This window comes from Pongo abelii, chromosome 4 (assembly GCF_028885655.2).
Source record: "Pongo abelii isolate AG06213 chromosome 4, NHGRI_mPonAbe1-v2.0_pri, whole genome shotgun sequence".
NCBI classification, from domain to species: Eukaryota; Metazoa; Chordata; class Mammalia; order Primates; family Hominidae; genus Pongo; species Pongo abelii.
The window spans coordinates 163,496,224-163,522,856 of NC_071989.2; the positions used below are offsets into that span (position 1 = coordinate 163,496,224).

The 26,633-nt window shown below is 46.7% G+C and overlaps 2 protein-coding genes across 9 annotated transcripts in view; one reads left to right on the top strand and one right to left on the bottom strand.

The window, feature by feature from the left end:
* The window catches only part of LARP1 (La ribonucleoprotein 1, translational regulator), a 134,537-nt gene extending 122,736 nt beyond the window's left edge, over window positions 1-11,801 (top strand). For all 7 annotated transcript variants that reach the window (XM_054556126.2, XM_054556127.2, XM_054556124.2 and 4 more), the window contains exons 15-19: window positions 113-264; window positions 2,710-2,854; window positions 5,492-5,601; window positions 5,756-5,883; window positions 8,104-11,801. In XM_054556126.2, the coding sequence (XP_054412101.1) occupies window positions 113-264; window positions 2,710-2,854; window positions 5,492-5,601; window positions 5,756-5,883; window positions 8,104-8,313 (745 nt within the window). In that variant the 3' untranslated portion in view covers window positions 8,314-11,801. The remainder of the gene's footprint in view (window positions 1-112; window positions 265-2,709; window positions 2,855-5,491; window positions 5,602-5,755; window positions 5,884-8,103) is intronic.
* Window positions 11,802-12,627: 826 nt separating this feature from the next.
* FAXDC2 (fatty acid hydroxylase domain containing 2) overlaps window positions 12,628-26,633 on the bottom strand; it is a 32,294-nt gene continuing 18,288 nt past the window's right edge. For both annotated transcript variants that reach the window (XM_003776700.5, XM_063724337.1), the window contains 5 exons: window positions 24,981-25,102; window positions 17,517-17,722; window positions 16,599-16,704; window positions 15,392-15,558; window positions 12,628-14,601 (listed from right to left, as the gene is read on the bottom strand). In XM_003776700.5, coding sequence (XP_003776748.2) covers window positions 14,445-14,601; window positions 15,392-15,558; window positions 16,599-16,704; window positions 17,517-17,722; window positions 24,981-25,102 — 758 coding nt within the window. In that variant the 3' untranslated portion in view covers window positions 12,628-14,444. The remainder of the gene's footprint in view (window positions 14,602-15,391; window positions 15,559-16,598; window positions 16,705-17,516; window positions 17,723-24,980; window positions 25,103-26,633) is intronic.

A 26,633-nucleotide genomic window follows, 5' to 3' on the forward strand; every position in this document is an offset into this window, starting at 1 on the left:
CCTGTGAGAGGATGGATCTTGGCTGACAGAACGGATCAGAGGGACCCCTCCTAACCTTATAGTGGGGCTGCTGTGGGGAACCTGGTGACAGTATTTTTTGTGGTTTCTGTAGCTCCAGCCCCTCAGAAGGGACACCTGCAGTTGGCAGCTATGGCTGTACCCCTCAGTCATTGCCCAAGTTCCAGCATCCTTCCCATGAACTGCTCAAGGAAAATGGCTTCACACAACACGTCTACCATAAGTATCGTAGGCGCTGCCTTAATGGTAAGAAGTGTGGGGGGCAGGGGACGAGCCTCTGGGCCCCTTATTTAGACCCAGAGTGTAAGGGTTGGAGGATATGGGGATAGGTGATTCTTTTCTCTGACTTCAGAGCAAAAAAAAGACATGACATTATAGCAAGAAGGACTGAAGTTAGACTCGGGCCAGGTAGTTTTAAACTGTAGGAAGCTAGGGGAATGTGGCACTCACAACATTCGTGTTCTTTGATCTTCCTCTATTGATTATTAAAGCTGTCAATTAAGTATTTCTGTATCTCTGGCAAGATTACTGACTCAGCCATTGTCAGGTCTAGTCCACTGTCCATCACAAAAGGGTACGTAAGAGGTGACATATGCTCTCTAGAACAAAGGTTGCCAAACTGTGGCCTGTGAGTCAAATCCAGCCAGTATTCTGTTTTCGTATGGCTTTGGAGCTAAGGACAGTTTTTACATTTTTAAGGGGTCGTAAGAAAAAAAGATTTGTGACAGGGACTATATGTCTTCTGTAAAGTCTGAAATATTTATTCTCTGTCCCTTTACAAAAGTAGTTGCTGATCCCCTCTCTAGATGATAGTGTAAGGAACGAGCCTGTCTAGATGCTCTTGTCTGTCCCTGCTCTTTTAGTATTCTGATAGGTTGGCTGTAAAGATGCACAAAACCAATCTAACTAGTCACCTGTAGTTATTAACTCATTCATCCCCTTTCATTCAACAAAACATGGCTGCTAAATTCTTGATTCATCCACTTCACTTCTCTCTTTCTTATTCTATGTGTAATAATAGCTTTATTAGGATATAATCTATATATGATGGAACATACCTAAAGAATACAATGTAGTAGCTCTAAGTATATTCATATAGTTGTGTTCCCATCACCAGAATCAATTTTAGAACATTTTCATTACCCCCAAAAATGCTATGCCCCGTACCAGTCATATTCATTATACATGCAAACTACTCCCCACCCCCAAAATCCTCCCAGCCCTATGAAACTACTAATTTACTTTCTGCCTCTAAGGATTTGCCTATTCTGGACATTTCACATAAATTATACTGTATGTGGTCCTTTGTTACTGGCCTCTTCCCCCTTAGTATATTTGGTATACTAACAAATATACAGCAAGGTTCATGTCATAGCATGCATCAGTACTTTATTATTTTTATTGCCAAATCATATTCCATCGTATGGGTGTATCACATTTTGTGTATCCATTCATCAGTTGATTGGCATTTGGGTTGTTTTTAGTTTTTGTCTATTGTGAGTAATGCTACTGGGCATATTCACATATAGGTTTCCTGTAGACGTAGCTTCTCCTTTATTTTGGATGGAAGAGTAGTATTGCTGGGTCATGGGGTAACCATGTTTAACCCTTTGACAAAATTAAACACTGTTTTCCAAAGTGGAAATTTTGGAATTTTATATTGAAATATAAAATTTTATATTGAAATATAAAATTTTCATTTTATATTTCTAAAAGCATTATGTGAGGCTTCTGGTTTTTCACATCCTTCCAACACTTGTTACTGTTTGTCTGTTTTTATTTATTTTTATTATTTAACATTTATTTTTGAGACAGTGTTTTACTCTGTCACCCAGGTGGGAATGTAGTGACTCAATTATAGCCCACTGCAGTCTCCAACTATTGGGCTCAAGCAATCCTGCCTCAGCCTCCTGAGTAGCTGGGACTACAGGCATGTGCCACCATACCTATCTAATTACTAAAAGTTTTCTGTAGAGACAGGGGTCTCACTATGTTGACCATGGTGGTCTTGAACTCCTGGCCTTAAGCAGTCCTCCCTCCTCAGCCTCACAAAGTGCTGGAATTACAGATGTGAGCAACCTTGCCCAGCCAAAATGCTTTTTTAACTGGATTGTTTTCCTGATTATTAAGTTGTAGGAATTCCTTTATCAAATACATGATTTGCAAATATTTTCTCTGATTCTATGGGTTATCTTTTCACTTTTTTGATGCACAAAATTTTTTCGTTTTAATGATATTTTCTCTTGTTTTGTTGCTTGTGCTTTTGATGTTGTGTATTTTTTGATATTACTGTTTTGTACTTGTGAATATTGTAGGACTCTTGAGGTAAATATTGGTAATGAGCTAAATACAGTTTGTTAGAATTTACAAACAATTTGTTCATGCCTTGTCTTGTCTCGACGGCACTTGAAAGTAGTACCAGTTGAGGTGAAGAGCTAGACTGCCAGCTTGGTTCAGAAGCTGCTGCCACCTGCTCCTGGAAAAGTACAGGCCCAGCTCCCAGCATCAGGGCCTGGGGCAGAGTGGTTAGTGCTCAATAAATATCTGCTGAATGACTGAGTGGCAGATGATGAGTGAGGGGATTTGGAAGTACAGGAGAAAGGACCAAGTCTTAAGTTCCAGGATCCTTTCTCCCTGAAGCAAGGGCAGCCTGAACCTGAGACATGTCTTTCCTCCTTTCTTTCCCATCAGAGCGGAAACGCTTGGGCATTGGCCAGTCTCAGGAGATGAACACACTCTTCCGCTTCTGGTCCTTCTTCCTCCGAGATCACTTCAACAAAAAGATGTATGAGGAGTTCAAGCAGCTGGCTCTGGAGGACGCCAAAGAAGGCTACAGGTGAGCAGGTTTGGGGTGGGGGACTTTGGCTGGTGCTTAGGGATGATGTGGGGTCCCTAGTTGGTCTGCTTCCAGAACTGTAGTTGGAAATTCCTTGCATGTGTATTTTCATTCATATACTTGATGAAAAATTTGTTTTTAAATGAGCAGTATATTCACATGGTTCAAATTTCAAACATTTTAAAAGGTTGTATAATGAAGAGTCGTCTCATCCCTGTCCCCCACCCATCTGGTGTCTTTCCCCACAGGCAACCAGTATTAGAATCTTGTGGGTCCTTTATAAAGGACCCTATGTAAGTAAGTAGATATCTGTGTAGTCTTCCATGCCACTACCACTCCTTTTGTTTACACAAAAGCTGGCCTACGTTATAATATTTTTTGCACCTTGCGTTTGTTTTTGTTTAATACTATATTTTGGAGATCATTCTATATCTGTACATAATTAACTTTGTTGTTCTTTTTTTATGGGCTGTAACATGGTCTTATATGGATGTACCATGATTTATTTAGTCAATCTCCTATTAGTGGATACTTAGGTTGTTTCCAATATTTTCCTATTAAAAAAAGCCTCGAGTCCTTTTTTCCTGGCTGGGTGGCTCATGCCTATAATCCTAGCGCTTCAGGAGGCCAAGGCAGAAGGATCACTTGAGCCCAGGAGTTCGAGACCAGCCTGGGCTCAAGCAATCATTCTGCCATAGCAAGACCCTGTTTCTATTTTTAAAAAAAAAAAAAAAAAAAAAAAGACCTCCCCATGCCCCCACCCCCTCCCCAATTTTCAGTGTAAAATGTGCTTTCTGTAAACTACATGAAAAAAGACAAGTTTGGAAAAGCTGATGAAAACATCCATCATTCCAGAGACAGCAAGTGTTATTCTGCCATCAAGCTTCCTAGTTTCTTCTTGGCATATTTAATGTATTTAGCTCATCCTATAAAGTTTGTGCTCTTCCAGACTTTGTATGCATGTGTAGTTGTAAAATTTACATGCTTGTTGACAAAAATGGACTCATGGGATCACTCTACGTCTAACATGTTCAAACATGTCTTTTCCATTTGATAATGTATTGAAGCATTCTTTGGTATCCTTAAGTATACATTTATACTATTTCTTTTTTTAAGTTGGAGTCTTGCTCTGTCGCCCAGGCTGGAGTGCAGTGGCGCAATCTCGCCTCACTGCAATCTCCACCTCCACCTCCGGGGTTCACGCCATTTTCCTGCCTACCGAGTAGCTGGGACTACAGGTGCCTGCCACCAGCCTGGCTAATTTTTTTTTGTATTTTTAGTAGAGACGAGGTTTCACCGTGTTAGCCAGGATGGTCTCGGTCTCCTGACCTTGTGATCCGCCCGTCTCGGCCTCCCAAAGTGCTGGGATTACAGGCGTGATCCACCGCGCCCGGCCTTACTATTAATTTCTAATAGCTTATATTATTCCACTGTATAGAATTGCCATGATTTTTCTTAATTGCATCTCTATTCGTTGACATTTGTATTTTGCTTAATTAATGCTGCTGTAAACAGTTTGGTACATCTGTTAAGATCTAAATCTGGACTGGGTGCTGTGGCTCACACCTGTAATCCCAGCACTTTGGGAGTGCGAGGCAGGCGGATCACTTGAGGTCAGGAGTTAGGGACCAGCCTGGCCAACACGGTGAAGCCCTGTCTCTACTGAAAATACACAAATTAGCTGGGTGTGGTGGCACATGCCTGTAGTCCCAGCTACACGGGAGGCTGAGCCAGGAGAATGGCTTGAACCCAGGAGGCGGAGGTTGCAGTGAGCCAAGATGGTGCCACTGCACTCCAGCCTGTGTGACTGAGCGAGACTGTCTCAAAAAAAAAGAAAAAAAAAAAGATCTATATCTATTGGCATGTGTTTGGTTTTTTGTTTTTTGTTTTTTTGTTTTTTTGGAGATGAGTCTCACTCTGTCATCTAGGCTGGAGTGCAGTGGTGCAATCTCGGCTCACTGCAGCCTCCGCCTCCCAGGTTCAAGCGATTCTTCTGCCTCAGCCTCCCGAGTAGCTGAGATTACAGGCACCCACCACCACACCTGGCTAATTTTTGTATTTTGGTAGAGATGGGGTTTCACCATGTTGGCCAGGCTGGTCTTGAACTCCGGACCTCAAGTGATCTGCGTGCCTTGGCCTCCCAAAGTGCTCGGATTATAGACATGACCCACAGCGCCTGGCCGTGTGTGTTCCTTGAAGTGAAATTTCTGAGTCAGATAAATGAATAAATCTACTAACTGGCATGGTCAAATGGCTTTGCAGAGTTATACCAGGGATTGGCCAACTTTTTCTGGCAAGAGTCAGTAAATACTTTAGGCTTTGTTGGCCATAAGGTCTTTGTCGTAACTACTCAACTCCGTTCACTCTGTTATTGTAGCAGAAAGCAACCATAGATACTTCGTAAAAGGAGTAAACAAATGTCTGTGGCAGGGGGACAGAGTTCGTTGACCCCAGGAAAGCTCTGAACATTTTATGCTGGACCCACTTAGACTAGCATTCTTAAAGCGTGTGTGCTGGTTTTTCAATACAGAAATAACACGTAGTTTAAACTGTTTCATAGTTCCTCTGTTATGCAGGCACATTTCCCGTTTTACAGATGAAGAAACTGTCCTGATTTCACTGACTTGTGTTCTACAGATATGGTTTGGAGTGCCTTTTTCGATACTACAGTTATGGCCTGGAAAAGAAGTTCCGGCTGGACATATTCAAGGATTTTCAGGAGGAAACGGTGAAGGACTATGAAGCTGGTAAGAGCCAGAGTTGGATCTGAGTGAGGCCTGGTCATGTAGGCCTCCTCTTCCCCAGTTCGACCTGGGTCTTGCTGTGTATTACACAACACCTCCCTCTCCTCTGAGCTTCTTTATCCTCGCCAGCTCAGCTTTTCTGTACCTCTCCCTACAGGCCAACTGTATGGGCTGGAGAAGTTCTGGGCCTTCTTGAAATATTCCAAAGCCAAAAATTTGGACATTGACCCCAAACTGCAAGAATACCTCGGCAAATTCCGACGTCTTGAAGACTTCCGAGTAGATGTAAGTGAAACTCTTTCTCTAACTCTACTTGTCCTGGAAAGAAAACTGGACCAGGAATCAGTATACTTGGATTCTGGTCCAGCTGTGCCCCTAGCCCAGGAACCCCTCTCCCTGCTCCCCACAATTTGGGCTTTGGTTTTTTCACCTTTAAAATGGAGAGTTGAGTGGCCAGTGAAGGCTAGTTGGAGATAGTTGTATGGTTGCTCCTGCTTCCCCCTTCTGTGGTACCATCATAATGCTCTTTCCTATCTCACCATCCTCCTTGCTACTGTGCCCAAGTTAGCCACTACTAGTTGATCAGGATGGGTATCCAAGATACACACATTTGTTCTTTCTGGAAAAAGCCAATTCCAACCCCAGTTTATAAATTAATGCCCAGGTCTCTATGTTCTTGGAGCAGCGCCTCAACGGTGACATCCAGTGGCAGGGCTGGGTTATTACTGCTGGGTATATCAAGGGAAGTTGGAGTGATTTAATTGATTCAGCAGATACTGATTGGATGTCTCTGTGCTCGGTGCTTTAGAGATAAGGGAAAGAGGCTCAGTTTTTCCTTCTGAGAGTTTATAATGTAGTAGAGATGTCTGTTTGTCTTATTCCCTTCAAACCTTTTAGCAAAAAGGCAAATGCAAGTAAATGACAATACTAGCCCTTACATTTTGTTATTAGTCTGTTCTCACTCTGCTAATAAAGACATACCTGAGACTGGGTGATTTATAAAGGAAAGAGGCTTAATTGACTCACAGTTCTGCATGGCCAGGGAGGCCTCAGGAAACTTAAAATCTTGGCAGAAGGGGAAGCAAATACATCCTTCTTCACATGGTGGCAGCAAGGAGAAGTGCAGAGCGAAGGGGAGTAAAAGCCCCCCGCCCCCGCCCCCTCCCCCTTGCTCTGTCACCCAGGCTAGAGTGCAGTGGCATTATCTTGGCTCACTGCAACCTCTGCCTCCCGGGTTCAAGTGATTCTCCTGCCTTAGCCTCCTGAGTAGCTGGGATTATAGGCGTGCACCACCATGCCTGGCTAATTTTTGTATTTTTAGTAGAGATGGGGTTTCACCATGTTGGCCAGGCTGGTCTCAAACTCCTGACCTTGTGATCTACCCGCCTTGGCCTCCCAAAATGCTGGGATTACAGGCATGAGCCACCGCGCCCGGCCCAAAAGCCCCTTATAAGACCATCAGATCTTGTGAGAACTCACTATCACGAGAACAAGATGGGGGAAACTGCCCCCATGATGCAATTATCTCCACCTGGTCCCTCCCACGACATGTGGGGATTATGGGAACTACAATTCAAGATTGAGATTTGGACAGAGACACAGCCAAATCATCACTTTTATTATTTTAAAACTGTCATTTATTAAGTGTTTATTGTGTGCCAGATACTTTACATTGACCGTATTTAACCCTTATGTGGTGACACAGACAGGACTTACTAGACAGGTTAACTGAGGTTCGTGGCCATCCAGTGACATAATGGCAGAGCCACTTAGGTCTCTCAATATAAAGACAAATCTGTTTTCTTTTATTCTTAAGCATTTCCACCCTTGGGGAGGAGAGGGGAGGGGAGCAGGGTACAAGTTACAGAGAACCTTTGTGATAAGTAGACCTATTAGGGTGGAACAAGGACTCAGTTTTGGTTCCCAAAATGGGAAGGAAACGTCTGTCTTCGGGGTTATAAGACCTTTGTTAGTGGTGGGGCCAGTCTGGAGCATGGTCTGAGTCTTAGTTCAGGATCCTCTGGACCTTGAAGAGAATGAGGTGATCCCCAGAAGGATCTGGGCCTTTTGAGCTGAGACATCGCAGCATACTGCATGCCACATTCCACATTTCTGAGCAAGAGATCCCTTCTTGGAAGGGAAGCAGAGATGAGGTTGGATAAAAGCCTGGCCTTTTGGGGCAGATAGACCTAAATTTTGTCTTTATCGGTTACCAGCTATGAGACCCTGGGGAAGTTACTTTTTTGTGCTTCAGTTTCCTCATCTATAAAATTGGATGTCCATGGGTCCACATCAAAGGGTGATGCTGACCCCATGAGACAGTGTGCATAAAACAGCACACGGCTTGGCATGAAGAAACTTAATAACTTATAATTTATTTTTAAGGTTAAACCCATTCATTTTCTATATTTGGAGGTAGAAAGTAGGAGGTGTCTAGATGGGCCTGGCAAGGAAGAGGGCGTAGATAGTGCCTCCGATCACCTGTGACTCCTTCCTCTGTTGCAGCCCCCCATGGGTGAGGAGGGCAACCACAAGCGACACTCAGTGGTAGCAGGAGGTGGCGGCGGTGAGGGCAGGAAGCGGTGCCCCTCCCAGTCTTCCAGCAGGCCTGCTGCCGTGATCAGCCAACCCCCTACACCACCCACCGGCCAGCCCGTCCGGGAAGATGCCAAATGGACAAGCCAGCACTCGAACACACAGACTTTGGGAAAGTGAAAAGCTCCTTAGCCCTGGGGCTTGAGGGGGGAAAGGGGTAGGGTGGGTAAGAGTCCATGGGGGTGCCCAGTCCCAGGAGAGGGGACAATGAAGGGACAGGCCTGGAGTTACTAGGACAGGCCTTTGTGCTGAGTAGCAATGTGTACACCATTTGGGCTATCAGAGGTACCCCTGGGCAGGAGCCTCTACATCCCCTTCCCCCTCCTCTCTCCATGACTCTTGACATCCTAGCTTCTTCTAAGGGGGGAGGGAAAGGGGGGAGATTTTTATATATATATATACATATATATATATCAAGTTTTAAATTATTGATAGTTCATCTGGATTACCAAAATCACTCTGCAGCCCTGCCCGCGGCTAGTAGGCTGCAACCCTGGTCCCCACCCCTAACCTCCTGCTCCCTCTCAAGCCAACTATGCAGCCCATAAGAAGGCCCTGCAGGCCCCCCATTGCCCAGCACTGTCCCATAGAAGGCTCTGGTGGTACCTCTGGGCCCCAGGAGCATCAGCCCCTTGATCATCTGGGGTTTGTCATCACCGTGTTTTCTCCCTGCTATTCCTACCATGCCCTTCTGCCATCTTCTGGGAGAAGGAAACCAAAGGATCTAAAACTGGGGTTTGGGGGAAGGTTTCAGCCTCTCCCCCACTCCCCTTGCCCCACACCCTTTACTCCCCAGCCCAGAGAGACGCTGCTTTTACCAGGAAAGACTGTTGAAAGATGTTTTATTTTATTTTTCTCTGATCTTTCCATCCTTGAGAAAATGGGGAAAAAAGAAAAAAGACAAAATCGACCATAAAAGACCAAAAAAAAAAAAAAAATCAGAAAACCCCCACCTAATCCACAGAAAGTGATGTCTTTCCCCTCCCCTTGGAATTTTTGTTTTGTTTTTGGAAATAATATTTTTTTAAAAGTTGCCTTATTGTGGAGCGGGAATCTGAAATACCCAAATGCCTGTTTTCCTCGGTGGAGTCAACCCGAAGAGCTCCCACCTTCTCTGGATATGCCTGGGCTTGGACTGGCTAGAATCTTTCTCTGGACTGTTGCATGTACAGTGCCTCCATCCTGGAGGCAAGAGAGTTGGGAGTGGCTCGAATCAGAGCCGTGCCCAAGATATCCCTGCTGTTGCATCGTTTGAAGCTGACGTCCTGTGTCTGTACACTGCTGCCACTGTTGTGTCCTTGCTCTGCTTGCTGTTGCCTCACGCCAGGCCCCGTCCTGCCGTGACACCCTTCATCCTACACTTGGAACCCCAAGGCCAAGTTGGTTCAAACTGTTGGAGAACAGAGTTGGCCTGCATCTGGAACACACTTGTCCTCAGCTTGACCATCTCCCCACACCCCAGAGTGGAAAGGTGAACACCTGCAGCTGAGGCTTGGAAACGTTTCTTGTGTTGCCCTGAAAAATCTGAGACTTCAGGGAGGCTCTGTCTCTCTTAAAAGGTGGAGAAAGATGCCATTCTCTTCCTAAGGTCTGGTGGAGTCTCCCCATCTTGCATACCCTTCTGCAAGCCATCTATCTCTGCTCACTCTCCAATTGACCCGCCTGGGAACAAAGGATGAGGAGGAGTTGGGGGCTGGGGGGAATCCTGCCAGTTGGTGAAGCCCCGTGGCAGGAAGGTATATGTGGACATAGAGTATACCTGATTCTCTTCTTCAGCCACTGACTGCTTGGGTTGGGCTGTGAATGACAATGGAATGGCTGGAGTCTGCTGTTAGAAGGCAGGGAGGGTGATGAAGGACTGACCCACATGGACTGGGATGTGTGTCGGGTATGGGCATGACTGCATGTTCACTCTCAGTGGGATCTGGGCAATATGGAGTTCGTGGTCCTGTTGCTTACTTACTGCAATGTCTTTGGCCCTCCTTTTCAACTGGTTCCTCTGTTGGGCCCAAAGGTTGGGAGTAGGAGACAGTATCCCAGGCTGACAAGGGCTTGTCCTTTACGTTGGGCACCTTGTTAATTTTTAGCCTGTGCCCTTCCCCACCTTTGCCCTCCCAGTGGTTGGTATGTGGGAAGCCCATCTCAGTTCCTGTGACTTCATGTCTCAAACCAAGGATGAGCGTCTGGTCTCTGCTATGATGGTGGTATCTGAGGCCTTTCCCTGCCCAGTCTGGTGCCTGCCCCACATTGTACCAGACACTGGATTCCTGGACCCCCCTTCTCCTTTCCTTTCTTTCCTTCAGGTCACGCAGCCCTGTACTGTATCCAGCACCACAGAAACCTCAGTGTTTTTCCTCTGCTGGTTTGGGGCACAAGGAAGCCTTAGGGTATGGGGAAAGGCTGTTATTACCTAGAGTTTACTCCCAGGCCAGGGGGCTGCCATCTTCTTCACAGACATCCCTGAAAGGAAGCCCCTTTGGGGCAGGGAGGTGAGGACTTCATCTCAACATAGGCTGGTGGTTGGTAGGGGAGCTTTTTCTTTTCTTTCCCTTTTTTTTTTTTTTTTTTGGGTAACATGTTAGGAGTTAATGTTGCAAAGAGTAGTTTACATCTTCACTTTCTGAAGACACTTGAATTTAGGACCGATGTATCTGTGACAAGCATGCCAGAAGTGGCAGGGGCCATCAGGGCTAACCACTTCACACCCACCATCATCCCATGGGGATCCAAGACCTGAGATAAAGCAACAGCCTGCCCAGATCCCTCTGTTCATCCTATCCCTTCCGAGGTTGGTCCATGCCAACATAACCTCTGGGCATCAGACATCAGCAGGTCTGTGTTCTCAGCCCTGTTAAGGGGCAGGTTTCTCTTTAGCCCTCTTCCTGCACCTGGGAGCAAAGGCACTACCAGTAGAGAAGGGCCATCCAGCCCTGCCCCAGCCTGGACCCCTGGGGCTCAGATAGATGTGCTGAGCCCCTATGTCAAAGTTGTTAAATGTTTTTGTTTTGTTCCATTGTAGCTTTTTTTTTTTTCCCCCTTTCCTGGTGATTGATTTTACAAAAGAAAGTAAGCTGCTTAGAAGGCCCTGGAAGGGAAGTGAGGAGGAGGGACAAGGAAGATGACTAGTTACGGAGGGTGAGGGTTGTTTTTTTGCCAAAAAAGCCTGGGTAGAGTGATCTGAATTATCTGGCACCCTCCTGAATGGAACCCCAGAGTACCTCCTGTGTGGAAGGGTCCCTGGATTTTCCCTAACACCCACCCTCTCCCCCTTCAGCCATGCTGATGGCAGAGAAGATAAGAACTTGGAGCCCATTTCTCACTGGAGAGGAAAACTTGTCATCTGGCTTTGCGGAGAAGGTTCCACCTTACGCTCGTAGTACATTATCTTTACTATGTGCTAGGATATCATATTTAAAAGGACAAAAAAATGTAAAATACTTGAATGAGCTTGTATTATAACATTAATATTATTGAGAGTATCTGCTTTCCAGGCTGAAGTGATTCATTCATTATTCTAGTCCTGCTTTAGTCCTTTGTAATTTGTGGTAATTATGCTTTTCTTTTTAATACAAAAAAATGTATAAAAATAAACACTTGAAAAGGCAAAATACTGGCTGGTCTTCCATCTAGGGTACTGCTATGGGTGTGAAGGATGGGTTTCTGGTAGGGTTCCCCCAGATCCGGAGGAACCCTGCGCTCAATGTGCACATGAAACCTCGGCAGGGGTTCTGCCATTGGGCTTCGAGGAGTCTGCCTAAGGCAGGGGCTTCTACAAGCCTTGAGTTCATGTCCACCCTGTGTCTTAAGTGAGACGTGACAGTCATAGCCAGTGCCACAAAGCAGCAGTCCAGCCTAATGCCAGGATTTCAGCGCACTTGTCAGCTTCCAAGTTTTCCATCCCCTGGCTGTGGCCTGCATTGTGTTATAAGACAGCCAAGAAGAAAAAGGTTGATGAGGCTCCTTATGGAGGGTTGCCACAACCCCTCTATGGACAGACTTTTCCACAGGGGGGTGAAGAAGGAATGATCCAGCACCGATGTGGCCTTACGGAATCCTGGTCAGCCCCTGAACCCTGAGATGGGGCATGGCCTTATTTACGTGTTCATCTGACAACTGTCTCCCATACCTAGCTTGGGTAAATGGTTTTTCTAGAGAGTTCTTTTTCACTGTTCTGGAGGTGGGCAGGTACTTCAGTACCACCAGTGACCTCCACAGGCCAAAGGAAAGTTTAGGAAATAGTGTCCAGGGCTGATGCAGACGGATTGGTACTTTGAGAACAGAAAGATGAATAAATTGAACCTTACTTTCACACATTATCGTTAGGAATGCTCACAGAGGCTTAATTTCACAGCCTGAGCTTCCAAATGCTACATCTGAAGTATTAGAAGTCTTGTAGTAGACACCCCCTTCAAAAAAAAAAACTATCCACTGGAATTCATGAAGACCAGTTTATTTTACATGCTTGCTTTCACGTTCTTTACTGGGAATTTAAGGCCTTTTTTCAGCCTTAACTTGTATACCAACCTCAAGGATTTTGTTTGATACAGAAAAGGATAGGCTGGGCCCTTCTGCCAGGAACTGATAACCTGCCTGCCAAAAGGAAGAGGGAATGACAGCCTTTTGTCCTAGGCCCCTTACAGTACCTCAAAATCTAAAGGCCTTAAAGGGGAAAAAAACCATATCTGTTCTTTCTCCTTATCTCCTACCCTTCTCTTTAAGCATACTGAAGATGGACTTTTTTCCAAATGTTTATTTGTAGGAAGAGGTGATGGGTGCAGGCCAGCAGCTGAGAACTTACAGCTTTGATGCACCAGGAGCTGTATTCAAGCTGAGGGCACAAGCCTCCTAGGGAGGGAGCCAGGTCCACCAAGGCCAGAGACAGGCAGGCGAGACTGTGGAAGGCCAGGGAGATGCTGCCTGGTAAGTGCTCAGCTGGCCTATTGGGCAAGTCCTCTGGGGTTCTAGAGCTGATAGGAAGAAGGAGTCCATTTTGATAGTCCTGCCTGGAGACTTGGACCTATCTGATACTAAGGTATTTTATAAAGCTACAGTGGATGTTTTTCTTAAGAGAACTGAAAGTTGGAAAAGGCACAAGTATATATAAGAATTTAGTAAAATGATAATGGTGGTCTTTCAAATCGAAGAGTGATCTTTAAATTGTTCTTGGGAACCACAGGGTTCCTGGCCATGTCTAGCGGCTGAGAGGAGGCCAGGATGGGGACTTTAACCCAAGCAGCTGTGGTTTTGCCTTTGATAAGGTTCCTGGTAAAAATCATTTTGAATAAATGTTGCTGAGAAACTGGTAAAGCATTCGGGGGAGAAAGGATTTTGCCCTTTGCTCGGCCATGTTTTTCCGGGCTCTTCAGGGAGAAAGAGGGTTCTAACCTTTGGTCCTCATTCAGATAGGGTAATTAGGGGTCTCGGGTGTCCCCAAAGAGCAGCAACTTTGACCTCTCCCCTTGTGGGTAAAAGGGCTTTTCACAGTTTCTCAGCAGTTGGTTTTTGGTTTCCACATAACGCTAAAGTTAAAGTTTGGTCTGCACCTCGTTGGTTTTAATCCAGGGAGGAGCTCCTGGATTTTTTTTTTTTTCTCCCCCATAGAGGGAAACCTTTTGTTTGCGGTGGGCCAGAGTTAAAATGGGGCCTTTACCACTCACTCAGAGTGTTTGGTGTGTGTATGTTTGTGTGTGTGTTGGGTGAAGTGGCGACTGGCATCTGGTATGTCGTGAATTGAGACTTATAACGATTTGCCAGGGTGTCTTGGCTCTGGCCTGAGTAAGGTATGTGAAAGCCTTTTGGGGCAGGAAGGGGCAAAGTGATACCTGGCCCTCCCACCCCCTGGTCCCAGAAGGAGCTGTCGCTGGAGCCAGGCAGCCTCCAGTCCCCCTCCTTTCAGCCTTGTCATTCTCTGCATCCTGCTCAGGCCACAAAGGAGTTATCTAGGGCTGAACCCCTCTCCTTCCACAGCAGAGGACCAGGGGTCTCCTCCCTCTGACCAGCCTCCAGTCTGGGGAGCTGTGTTTTCCTTTTTCTTAAGCTAACTCCTGATCCCGTTGAGGGATACCAAGGGCAGTAGTTTGGAGAAAGCCTCATCCTTGGCCCTGCTTTTCCGGGAAGCCGACCTTTCCTCTACCCTGGTGGCGCCATCATTAGGGAGTGTGGCCGAAGGAGGCAAATTGTTAGGTGCAATCAGGAAGCCGTGTCTGCATCCCATGGCTGAGGGACAGCCAGGATGACACTTAGGCCATCTCTCACTCCATCCTCTTTGGGGAGTCTGGGATGCTCTCAGAGAGCGGGGTGAAGCCCAGCAGGAGGACATGTCTCTCGTAGGCCTTGGTCTGCTTGAACATGGTGTCAGTCCCATGGAGGTGGTCCAGCACACCCAGCACCCCATAGCACTGGTTGAACCTAGAAGAGAGAGGATGGCGCTGCAGTGCCAATGCTGGAGGCTTCTGTGCAGATCCTATTTCATTTGTGCCAGCCTCACACATTTCTCAGCCCTCCTACCCCACACCTGTCACCATCATCCTGACCATCTGCATCAGAATAAGCTGGGGAGTTGCTACCAATGCACCTTCTGGGGGCCACTCCAAACCTGCAATTTGCAGTATCTGGAGTCTTCCTTTGAAAAGCTTGCTGTGTGATTCTGATGCCCACAGTCTGAGGATCTCTAGCAGAACTAGGCTTCTTCAGGTATGAGAGCACCAGCATCAGAATCCCCTGGAACACTTAACTAAAATGCAGGTTTCCAGGCCCTGCTCCCCCAGATACCTTAGTTCAGCATATTTGGAGTGGAATCCAAGAGCCTATATTTTAAACAAGCATCTCAGGTGATTCTGGTATAGGAGGTTTGTAGACTACACTTGAAAAAGTCTGGGGCTTTCAGAGAGTATATGACTTCCTTGTGATTGCCTGCAGGAGTTTTATGCATATATGTACTTTTCTAAAGAGAATGTCCAGAGCTTATTCAAAGGGCCCAGAGCCCAAATAAAGGTTTAAAATCCCCAGTTGGAGGAGGACCCAATTTCAGAAGGAAAAGAGTAAGGTCATCCCAGTGTGGTTATTTTCCCAACCATCAGACCTCTTCCCCAACTAGCACTCACATGTAAACTGAGATACCAGTGTCTGCTATCAGAAGCTTAAGGAGGGAGGGTGATGGTTGTTGCCTAGGGACCCATTGTGGGGAGAGGGTCCTTACTTGAGATGGTGGTAGTCGTGGAATTCAGGCGAAGGCAGGAAGGGAAGGTGGTAGCCGCAGTGGGAGATGGTGGTGATAATGAGGGCCAAGGAAAACCACATGGTGATGGAGGACAAGTGGGAGCCCATTACTAATGGGCCCACTATCGCCGGTAGCATGTTGGAGACCTGCAAGCGGAGGGATGATTGAAGGCAGGGCCCAGGGAGATGAAGGGACTTAGTTGGGTGTACACTTAGCCCCAAGGTGGTACCAGAGGCAAACTTCCTTGACCCAGATCTGGAGAAGGTGAGAGTTTCGGGACTTTGATTTGTTGAAGGCATTCACCTTTGTAACTTGGGACAAATTATACAGTTTGAGCCTCAACTTTCTTGTTAGCAAAATTAAGATTAAAAAGGTTGTTGGAGGAGCCAGGTGTGGTGATTCATGCCTGTAATCCCAGCAATTTGGGAGGCAGAGGTGGGAGGATCGCTTGAGGCCAGGGGTTCCAGCCAGCCGGAGCAAAATAGCAGGATCTCAACTCTACAAAAAATTTAAAAATTAGCCAGATGTGGCCAGGCGCGATGGCTCACTCCTATAATCCCAGCACTTTGGGAGGCCAAGGCTGGTGGATCACGAGGTCAGGAGTTTGAGACCAGCCTGACCAACGTGGTGAAACCCTGTCTCTACTAAAAATACAAAAATCAGCCAGGCGTGGTGGAACATGCCTGTAATCCCAGCTACTCAGGAGGCTGAGACAGGAGAATGGCTTGAACCCGGGAGGCGGGAGATTGCAGTGAGCCGAGATATCACGCCATTGCACTCCAGCCTAGATGACACAGACTCTATCAAAAAAAAAAAAAAAAAAAAAGCCAGATTTGGTGGTGCACACGTGTGGTCTCAGCTGTTTGGAAGACTGAAGCTAGAGGATCACATGAGCCCAGGGGTTGAAGGCTGCAGTGAGCTATGATCACACCACTGCACTCCAACCTGGGTGACAGAGCAAGACTCTGTCTCAAAAAGAAAAAAAAAAAGTTGTTGGGATGATTAAATCAGACAACTGTGTTAGCACTTAACAGAGCCTGGCATATGGAAGGCTGACAATAAATGGTAGCTATTTTTAAATGGGAAGAAAAAGGGCTGGTGTGGTCTAAGTTCTCTGCAGGAGACCTTCAGGAAGGTGGTTGGGGCCGTCTGCCCTTTGCTCTGGGGAGAGTAGAGCTCTACTCACCGCATGCTCTATAGGGTGGGCATAGAGAGAGATCACGCCAATGGGAGCTGTCCACTCATGGTGTTTCTTGTGGATTTTCTTGTAGAATGTTGGGTGGTGAAGGAGCCTGGGGAAATAGTTAATAGTTAATAACCTGCTGATTCCTCTTTCTCCCTTCCCGACCAGACCATGAGAAACCAAAAATAGGAACTAGGGGTTACATCCATGGAGCAAAGTTGAAACACCGAGACCTGCCTTCAAATTTCAACCCCAGCCCTTATACTGCATAGTTTGGGAGTGGGTTGCTTTGCCTCTCTATGCCAGTTGTATTCGCTGTAAAATGGGATGCTGCCCAGAAAGGATTAAATAAGGAAATGGATGGGAAACTGCCCTGGCTCCCACACAATCAGAAAGGCCTTTTCTCTTCTGGACATTCATTCCTCAGTTGTCCCAAGTTGTCAGTTATGAGACAACTAGTGGTCTCCCTGTTAACCATTTAATGGGAGACTTGAGGCCAGGGAGTATTTTACTGGCCTACACTCAATTCAGAAACCTGTTCCCTTTTTTTTTTTTTTTTTCTTTGAGACAAGGTCTTGCTCTTTCGCCCAGGCTGGAGTGCAATGGTGTGATCACAGCTCACTACAGCCTTGACCTCCCGGGCTCATGTGATCCTCCCACCTCAATCTCCCAAGTAGCCAGGACTACAAGTACACACCACCATGCCTGGCTAATTTTTAAAATTTTTTTGTAGAGACGGGGTCTCCTGACATTCCCCAGGCTAGTCTCAAACTCCTGGGCTCAAGTGATCTGCCCACCTCAGCCTCCCAAATTGCCAGGATTACAAGCGTGAGTCACTGCACCTGGCCTCAGTTTCCTTGTTGATCAGTGAGCCCTAGACAGGATGAGGAGCCAGCTGTGCCTCAGGCAGGGCCTGCTCACCGGTGTGAATAGTAGAACAAGACTTCCTCGATCAGCGTGAAGATGGCCAGCTCCAGGAGGAACCAGTGGAAGGTGGGTAGCTCATGGCGGCAGGGGTCTCTCCACCATTTGAGGAAGGGATAGAGGAAGACCACCATGGGGAAAGATATCATGCACTGGTTGAAAAGAACTGTGCGGATAGACTGGCGCAGTTTCACAGGATCCACCTGCCCAAGGGAAGGGAGGAGGGAGATGGACAAGAGTGTGAGAAGTAGGCTCCACCGTGACCTGCTTACAGGAGGCCCTCACTCTGATTGGATTCTGGGAGAGATGTCGGGACACAGCCAGTAGCTTCTGACTGCCACCCAGCTCTGGGCCTGGAAACATTGCAGAATAAGGCCCTGGCTGCTAGGCAGGTGAGTAATACCCCTGTCCTTGGAAACTTCAGCAGCCTTCAGTATGTGTCGGAACCTGCCTTCTTCCTGGTTCTGCACATTATCACCACTGCCCTCCCCATTTCTCTGGCCAGGCCCCATGTATTTACAGGTAACTTGGGTAGCCTCCATGGTGCTTGGAGAAGGCTGTGACTTTCTGAGTGATACCCCATGTCAGCCATTTAGCTCGTCTTCATCAGAGAACCTTGTTCATGATTGGATGCAGAGATCAAGATCATCTGCCTCCTCACGTGGTCCAGCCTCCCTGCAGTAGGCCCAGAGCAAAGAAGCAGGTAAGCCAAGGAGCTGCTTATCCAGCTTCTTGACCAACTTCCTGGTTTTCACAGTGATGCTGTGAAGATGGGGGCCTGCCCAAGCCTTTCCACCAGGGTCCACTGTACAGAGCTGGTCCCAAGTGTCCAAACTCCATTTGGCCTCAATACTGCAGCCAGTAGTTCCCCCAGAATCAGCAACCCTTTGACCCTTTGTCAGAGCACTGGGGCTCCAGGGAACAGTCCTGTGACCATAGATTACTTCCTGGATCCTGATGAACTAGTTTGGTTAGAAGGGATTTCTCCAAGTTCCCTCTGTGAGCTGGAGGGATTTCTGCCCCAAAGCGAGACAGGGGTTCAGAATGGTCCCCAGCTTGAGGCCTGCCTCTTCCTCCAGCCTTTCCAGGCACTGCATGCATTAACTGATTTCAGAATTCACTCTTTGTTTACTTCCATCCCATTGCAAAGCCAGGTCTCGCCAGCCTGTTGTGAGAGGACATGTTAGGTGAGGCCATTACACCTTCTGGAAACCTCTACCAAGAGGCGGGGTGTCACATTTATCTATTCATTTATTTATTTAACTGATATTTATTGAGTTCCCACTATGTAGCACTCAGTGTTCTGGGTGTTGAAAATAAAGCATGAGCAAAACAAAGATTCCTGCCCCCATGGAATTTATGTTCCAGTGAGAAAGGTAGACTAGACACAACAAATATAAAAACATATGTATCAGGCTGGGCACGGTGGCTCACACCTGTAATCCCAGCACTTTGGGAGGTGGAGGTGGCAGGATCACTTGAGGCCAGGAATTTGAGAGCAGCCTTGGCAACATCACGAAACCCCATCAAATTTTTTTTAAAAAGCTGGATGTGGTGATGTGCACCTGTAGTCCCAGCTATTCAGAAGGCTGGGGTGGAAGGATCATCTGAGTCCAGGAGTTTAAGGCACACCAGCCTGCGTGAGAGGGTGAGACCCAATCTCATTTAAAAAAAAAAAAAAAAAAAAAAAAAAGGCCAGGCGCTGTGGCTTACGCCTGTAATCCCAGCACTTTGGGAAGCCAAGGTGGGCAGATTATGAGGTCAGGAGATTGAGACCATCCTGGCTAACACGGTGAAACCTCGTCTCTACGAAAAATACAAAAACTTAGCTGGGTGTGGTGGCATGTGCTTGTAGTCCCAGCTACTTGGGAGGCTGCGGCAGGAGAATCACTTGAATCCGAGAGGCGGAGGTTGTAGTGAGCCACCGAGATCATGCCACTGCACTCCAGCCTCGGTGACAGAGCAAGACTACATCTCAAAAAAAAAAGGCAGGCCGGGCGCTGTGGCTCACGCCTGTAATCCCAGCACTTTGGGAGGCCAAGGCAGGCAGATCACAAGATCAGGAGTTTGAGACCAGCCTGACCAATATGGTGAAACCCTGTCTCTACTAAAAATACAAAAAATTAACCGGGCATGGTAGTGTGCGCCTGTAATCCCAGCTACTCAGGAGGCTGAGGCAGGAGAATCACTTGAACCCGAGAAGCTGCAGTGAGCCGAGATTGCTCCATTGCACTCCAGCCTGGGTGACAGAGTGAGACTCCATCTCAAAAAAAAAAAAAAGCAATAATATAGACAAGAGATGATGGTGAATTGGACCAGGGTAATAGTGATGGAAGTGGTGAGAAGTGGTAAGAAGTGACTGGATTCTGAATTTGTTTCAGAAATAGAGTTAATAGGGTTCCCGGATAGATTGGATGTGGAGTATGAAGGAAAGAGAGTAGTCAAGAATGACTCCAAGGTTTTTGGCCTGAGAAACTGGAAGATTGGGATTGCCATCCACTCAGATTGGGGAGGTTGTGGGTAGTAGGTAAAGGCTTTGGCAGGACGATCAGAAATGCTCTTTTGGACATCATGAATTGGCAATTTCTATTAGTATCCATGTGGAGATGTCAAGGAGGGAGTTGGATATTTCAGCTTGGAATTCACTAAAGAGTTCTGGGCTAGAGAGATAAATGTGTGAGCTGTCAGCCTATGGATGGTATTTAAAGTCATGGCACTGAAGAGATAACTGGGGGAATGAATACAGAGAAGAGGATCAAGGCCAGAGCCCATGGGACATTCAGCATGAAGAGGTTGGGGAGAAGAGAAGGAATCAGGAAAGGGACAGAGCCCATGGGACATTCAGCACGAAGAGGTTGGGGAGAAGAGAAGGAATCAGGAAAGGGACAGTGAAGAAGTGAACAATCAGATGTGATGGGGAGCCGGGCGCGGTGGCTCATGCCTGTAATCCCAGCAGTTTGTGAGGCCGAGGTGGATGGATCACCTGAGGTCAGGAGTTCAAGACCAGCCTGGGCAACTTGGTGAAACCCCGTCTCTACTAAAAATACAAAAAATTAGCTAGGCATGGTGGCAGGTGCCTGTAATCCCAACTACTGGGGAGGGTGAGGCAGGAGAATCGCTTGAACCCAGGAGACAGAGGTTGCAGTGAGCCAAGATCACACCATTGTACTCCAGCCTGAGCAACAGAGCGAGACTGTCTCAAAAAAAAAAAAAAATTGAGGGGGTACCTAGAGAGCAGGGTGTCCTGGAAGCCAAGTGAAAAAAATATTTCAAGGCTGAGGGAGTCAGCAGCTGTGGAAATGTCTCTGGTGCTCTAATGAAACCATATCATTGGCGAACTTACCAAAAGAAATGTTGGTAGAGCCTTTTTCTAGGTGTGACACCTAATTTGGAGGTGATTTATAGAGAAAATGAGACAATGCTTTTGTGATTACTTTAGGAGAGATGCAGGCTAAAGGATTTAGGGGTCAAGTTTTATGATGTCTCAAACTTACTTTCAAATAGGAAAAATGTATAGATGCATATATATTTATCTTTTTATATATAAAGCAAAAATAAAGTGTTTAAAATTGGTGAATCTAAGTGATATGTAAATGCATAATTCTTATATTATTTTTCAACTTTCTGTATGTATTTTTAACATTTTTCATAATTACAGAATGTTGGGGAAAAAGAGTAGACAGATGGCAGGGCGTGGTGGCTCACGCCTTTTATCCCAGCACTTGGGGAGTCCGAGGCTAGCGGATCACCTGAGGCCAGGAGTTCGAGACCAGCCTGGCCAACATGGTGAAAACCCCATCTCTACTGAAAATACAAAAATTACCCAGGCGTGGTGGCACACGCCTGTAATCCCAGCTACTTGGAAGGCTGAGGCAGGAGAATTGCTTGAACCCAGGAAGTGGAGGTTACAGTGAGCCAAGATCGCAGTGTCACTGCACTCCAGCCTGGGTGACAGAGGGAGACTGTCTCAAAAAAAAAAACAACAAAACCCAAATAAGAGTGGACAGAGAGGAATTGGAAACTATATAGATAACTCTCTCAGAGAACTTTGCTAGTTAAGGGTTGTTTTTTCTGTTACTTTTGTGTGTGTGTGTGTGTGTGTGTGTATGTGTGTCTGTTTTTTTGTGAGACAGGGTCTCACTCTGTCACCCAGGCTGGAGTGCACTCTTTGTTTACTTCCATCCCATTGTGAGGCTAAGTCTTGCCAGCCTGTTGTGAGAGGACATGTTAGGTGAGGCCATTATACCTAACCGTAGCTCACTGCAGCCTCAACCTCCTGGGCTCAAGCAATCCTCCCACCTCAGCCTCCCAAGTAGCTAGGACTACGGGTGTGCACCATCACACCCAGCTAATTTTTGTATTTTTTGTAGAGACAGTGTTGGATGGGGTGTTTTGTCATGTTGCCCAGACTGGTCTCAAACTCCTGAGCTTAGGCATTCCTCCTGCCTTGGCCTTACAAAGTGGTAGGATTACAGGTGTGAACTACTCCACCTGGCCTGTTTTTTTTCTTCTTTTTGAGTCAGTGTCTCGCTTTGTCACCCAGGCTAGAGTGTAGTGGTATGATCATAGCTCACTGTAACCTTGACCTCCTGGGCTCAAGCAATCCTCCCGCCTCAGCTTCCCAAGTAGCTGGGACTACAGGAAAACGCCACCTCCCTTGCCTAGTTAAAAATTTTTTTGTAGAGATGGGATCTCGTTCTGTCGCTTGGGCTGGTCTCGAACTCCTGGGCTCAAGTGATCCTCCTGCCTCAGACTCCCAAAGTCTGGGATTACAGGCGTGAGCCACCACACCTGGCCTGTTTTATTTATTTATTTTTCTTTTTGAGTCAGGATCTCACTCTGTCACCTAGGCTGATCTCAAACTCCTGGGCTTAAGCGATTCTTCTGGCTCAGCCTCCCAAAGTTTGGGATTACAGTAGTGAGCAACCACACTTGGTGGGTTTTTTTTGTTTTGTTTTGTTTTGTTTTTTAGATGGAAAAAAATTACCGCATGTTTGTAATAATCTAGAGAGGAATAATGAGAGAAAGAGAAGGAAAAGAAGATACAAGAAAGCAAAGAGAGAATTGCTGCAGCCATTTCCTGGATGTAGTACACAGATAGGGGAGGAATCACCCACAGACAGGAGCAAGGAGAGTTCACCTGTGGTGGCAGGTGGGCAGGCAGAGCATGTGGGTGCAGGTGCTGGTCACTGGCCAATGTGGTGTGCACCTATAAAACTCTTCTGCTTGCTTTAGTTTTTTTTTTTTTCCCTAGAGACAGTGTCTCACTCTATCTCCCAGGCTGGAGTGCAGCAGCACAATCATGGCTCACTTCAGCCTTGAACTCCTATGTTCAAGTGATCCTCCTGCCTTGGCCTCCTGACTATCTGAGACTACAGACACACACCACTGTGCCCGGCTAATTAAAATAGTTTTTTTTTGTAGAGATAGGGATCTCACTATGTTGCCCAAGCTGGTCTTGAACTCCTGGCATCAAGCGATCCTCCTGTCTCTGCCTCCCAAAGTGCTGAGATTACAAGCCTGAGCCACTGTGCCCCAGCCTGCGTAAATTTTCTTTTTTTTTTTCTTTTTTTTCTTTTTTTTTGAGACAGAGTCTTGCTCTGTCACCCAGGCTGGAGTGCAGTGGTGCAGTCTCGGCTCACTGCAACCTCTGCCTCCCAGGTTCAAGCGATTCTCCTCCAGGTATGTGCCACCACGCCCAGCTAATTTTTGTATTTTTAGTAGAGGCAGGGTTTTGCCATGTTGCCCAGGCTGGTCTTGAACTCCGGAGCTCAAGTGATTTGCCCATCTCGGCCTCCCAAAGTGCTGGGATTACAGGCATGAACCACCACGCCCAGGCTTAAATTTTCTTAGTGAAATGGGAAGCAAGGCCCTCCCTCTGCCAGCAGTTAGAGGAGGAGGTGTTAGAGAGGTGTGAACTAGCCATTCAGGCGGTGGGAGAGTAAACAGAGCAGGGATGGATCATAGGAATACCAGGTAGCATTCAGCTGCCCACTTGAGGATCTGTTTCTGATGTCTTAGTTCAGGGGCCAGTCCTTCCTGGAAACAGCCAAAGACTAAATGGCCTCGTGAGGTTCTTTCCTACTTGTGTGCCCACTTGAGGGTGCACGTGGTACAGGAGCACTGGACTTGGTGTCAGATGGGATGAGCCCTGGCTCTGTTTCCTAGTAGCAATCTGATCTTGAGCTAGTCACTGGACATTTCTGAACCTCAGCTTCTGCAGAATGCAATGAGATCTTCCAATGTAGCTCTGTAGTCATTGTGTAGACCACAAGGTTGTACAGACGGCAGGTAATATTCTCGAGAGCCGATTAAGAATGTGAGCCCTGAAGTCAAAAAGCCTGCATTTGAATCATAGTTTACCTGTGTAACACCTGTGTTTCCTCATCTGAACAGTGAAGGTTCTTGGCCTCAGTTGAAGATTGTGAGCATTTAGTCAGTGGTGCTACAACAGCCATGGTTGACAGATGAAGTGTTCTCAAGGACCAAGCACAGGGTTTGACGCTTTAGGCTCTGATTCATGTCCTGCCAAGCTGGGCCTGGAGGAAGCCCCCAAGCCTGGCTGGCAGCTGTTGTCCCAAGTGAGGGGGATAGTAAGCCAGGCCAGCAGCTCCAGTTCAGGAAGGGGCCCATTTCAAAGGAGTGGGTCAAGAGCACTGTTTGCCTTTCTGGAGTGCTGGGCTGGGGCAGAAGGACCTGAGAGCTGAGGTGGTTCACCCAGACACCTGGGCAGATGCCTAAAAGATGATTGTCTTGTCTGGGAAAGAAGCCAGGATGTGGTTTGGGTGGAGCTGGGGAAAGAACCTGAGTTTCAGAATCAACTTCTTCCTTGTTGTGTAAGAAAAGGCGTGCCAGACTCAGGGAACAGTGGGACCCACTTCCCGGCGCTGTGCAAGTCGGAGTTCCTTGTAAGCAGGGTCTGGGCCTCACTTATCATGGATTTGCCCTGGTGCCTTGCACTATTGGTCGAATTGAGTATTTAGGAAGGAGGACTTGTTTAAAAGACAGCCACCGCCCACACATTCAGAATCCATACTATCTGTCTATTATAGTGGAGTTATCCATTGTTTTTGCAGCTGTCTCCCTCTCTCATAACAACAGCTGTTACCCATATTCTAGCATCCAGCCATTGCTGTCTCCATTCCTATGGGTAAAGTGGAGTTGCTGCCTTCTCAGTGCCAGGCTGACCACAGTGCCATGGGGCACTACAGGCAGGTCCAGAGCCTGGGCCAGGAATCAGGAGACCAGAACATTGGTCTTGACTGGCCACTAGCTGAGTGACTCTGAGGTTGTGGGCAAATTATTTCCTCTCTTTAACCTTCTAAACTGGGGGAGCCTTGTTGCTAATAACTTGGCTCACACTGGCCAGGTCTCTCCTGGGCCAGTGGTGAGAATTCTGAGAGTGTGGCTTTAGCTCTTGCTTTCTGTGCTTTGACCAGGAGAAGTTGTGACAACACTTACAGGTTCATTCTTGCCGACCTGAATTCGGTAGCGAGAGATGAAGTTAGGTTTTCCTGTTATGTCAACCACCAATAGAAGCCCATTGAAGCTCCAGAAGAAGAGACAAGGCACTTGGATGGCACCTGAGATTGGGAAACAGAAACAGTCAGGGCGACTTTGGGTTCTCGCAGCACACAGACTAACAGAACATACCTTTTTATGGTGACTAAGGCTTCATCCTAGACATTTCTTTGCCAGGGAGGTCTTAGGGCTTGGGACCAAGGGGTTACCTGTGGTCTTGGGTAGGAACTTGGACAGGCCACTTAAGGAGTCTCTCCATTTTCTTAGCCATAATATAGGGACAACCTTCAAGGTGGTTGGTGGTTTTCATATAAATACATATGAAAGTATGTTAAGATATATAATACACTCTAAAATAGAAATGAATTCAGGTTGACATTTGGGAGTCTGCACCCACTGAACCCTTTATGAATTGCCAAGGAAGGAGAAGCAAAGGAAGTACTCTGTATGGTATGGGTCACAGTGAGCCCGGGGCTAGGAGTCAGTCAGAAAACTTAATCCCTGTCATCCTACTAACTGAGCAGCAGAACTTCAGGTGTCATCTAGTCAGTATCTTCCAAAGTGGAAAACTCATCGTTGTGTTTTTTTTTTTTTTTTTTTTGAGACAAAGCCTCGCTCTGTCACCCAGGCTGGAAGTGCAGTTGTGCGATCATGGTTCACTGTAGCCTCGACCTGCCAAGCTGAAGTGATCCTCTTGCTTCAGCCTCCTGAATAGCTGGGGCTACTGGCATCTGCCACCATGCCTAGCTAGGACTCAGCTTTGCTTAATTCCATGTCTGTGCCCCTCCACCTGCACCCTTCATGCTCCATCAACCAAAGTAACTGTGGCGGCTGGGACTTGGAAAATACTTGCCAGCACTGTAGGGGAGTAGGATCGGTACAAACCTTCTAGAGGGCAGTTTGGCAGTATCTGAAGTAATAAAGTGAGAGAGTCAGAGAGCCAAGACAGAAAGGGAGAAAGAAGAAAAGGACACACGTCTGTTCGTATGCATAAATGTCCATCACAGCATTAAAAAAAAAATTTAAGCAGCCTAAATACCCATTAGTAGGGAATGGACTAAACAGATTAGAGTATTTCCATATAATGGAATAGAATGGGAAGCTTAGAGTATTAAGTAAGGATACATTAATAGGCATGGAAAGATACCTACAATCTATTCAATGAAAAAAAGATTTAAAAATAGTTGGTATCTCATAAGTACAACTATAAACCCAATATATAAAAGATGTACACTAATATATAAACAGTGGTTATTTCTTGAAGGTAAGACAGTGGGTGATTTTCACACTTTCTATGCTTATTTGAATTGCCTGATTTTTATTTTTAACAATGAGCACATATTTACTTTTTTTTTTTTTTTTTTTTTTTTTGAGACGGAGTCTCGCTCTGTCACCCAGGCTGGAGTGCAGTGGCGCAAGCTCGGCTTGCTGCAAGCTCTGCCTCCCGGGTTCACGCCATTCTCCTGCCTCAGCCTCCTGAGTAGCTGGGACTACAGGCGCCCGCTACCGCGCCTGGCTAATTTTTTGTATTTTTAGTAGAGACGGGGTTTCACTGTGGTCTCGATCTCCTGACCTCGTGATCTGCCCGCCTTT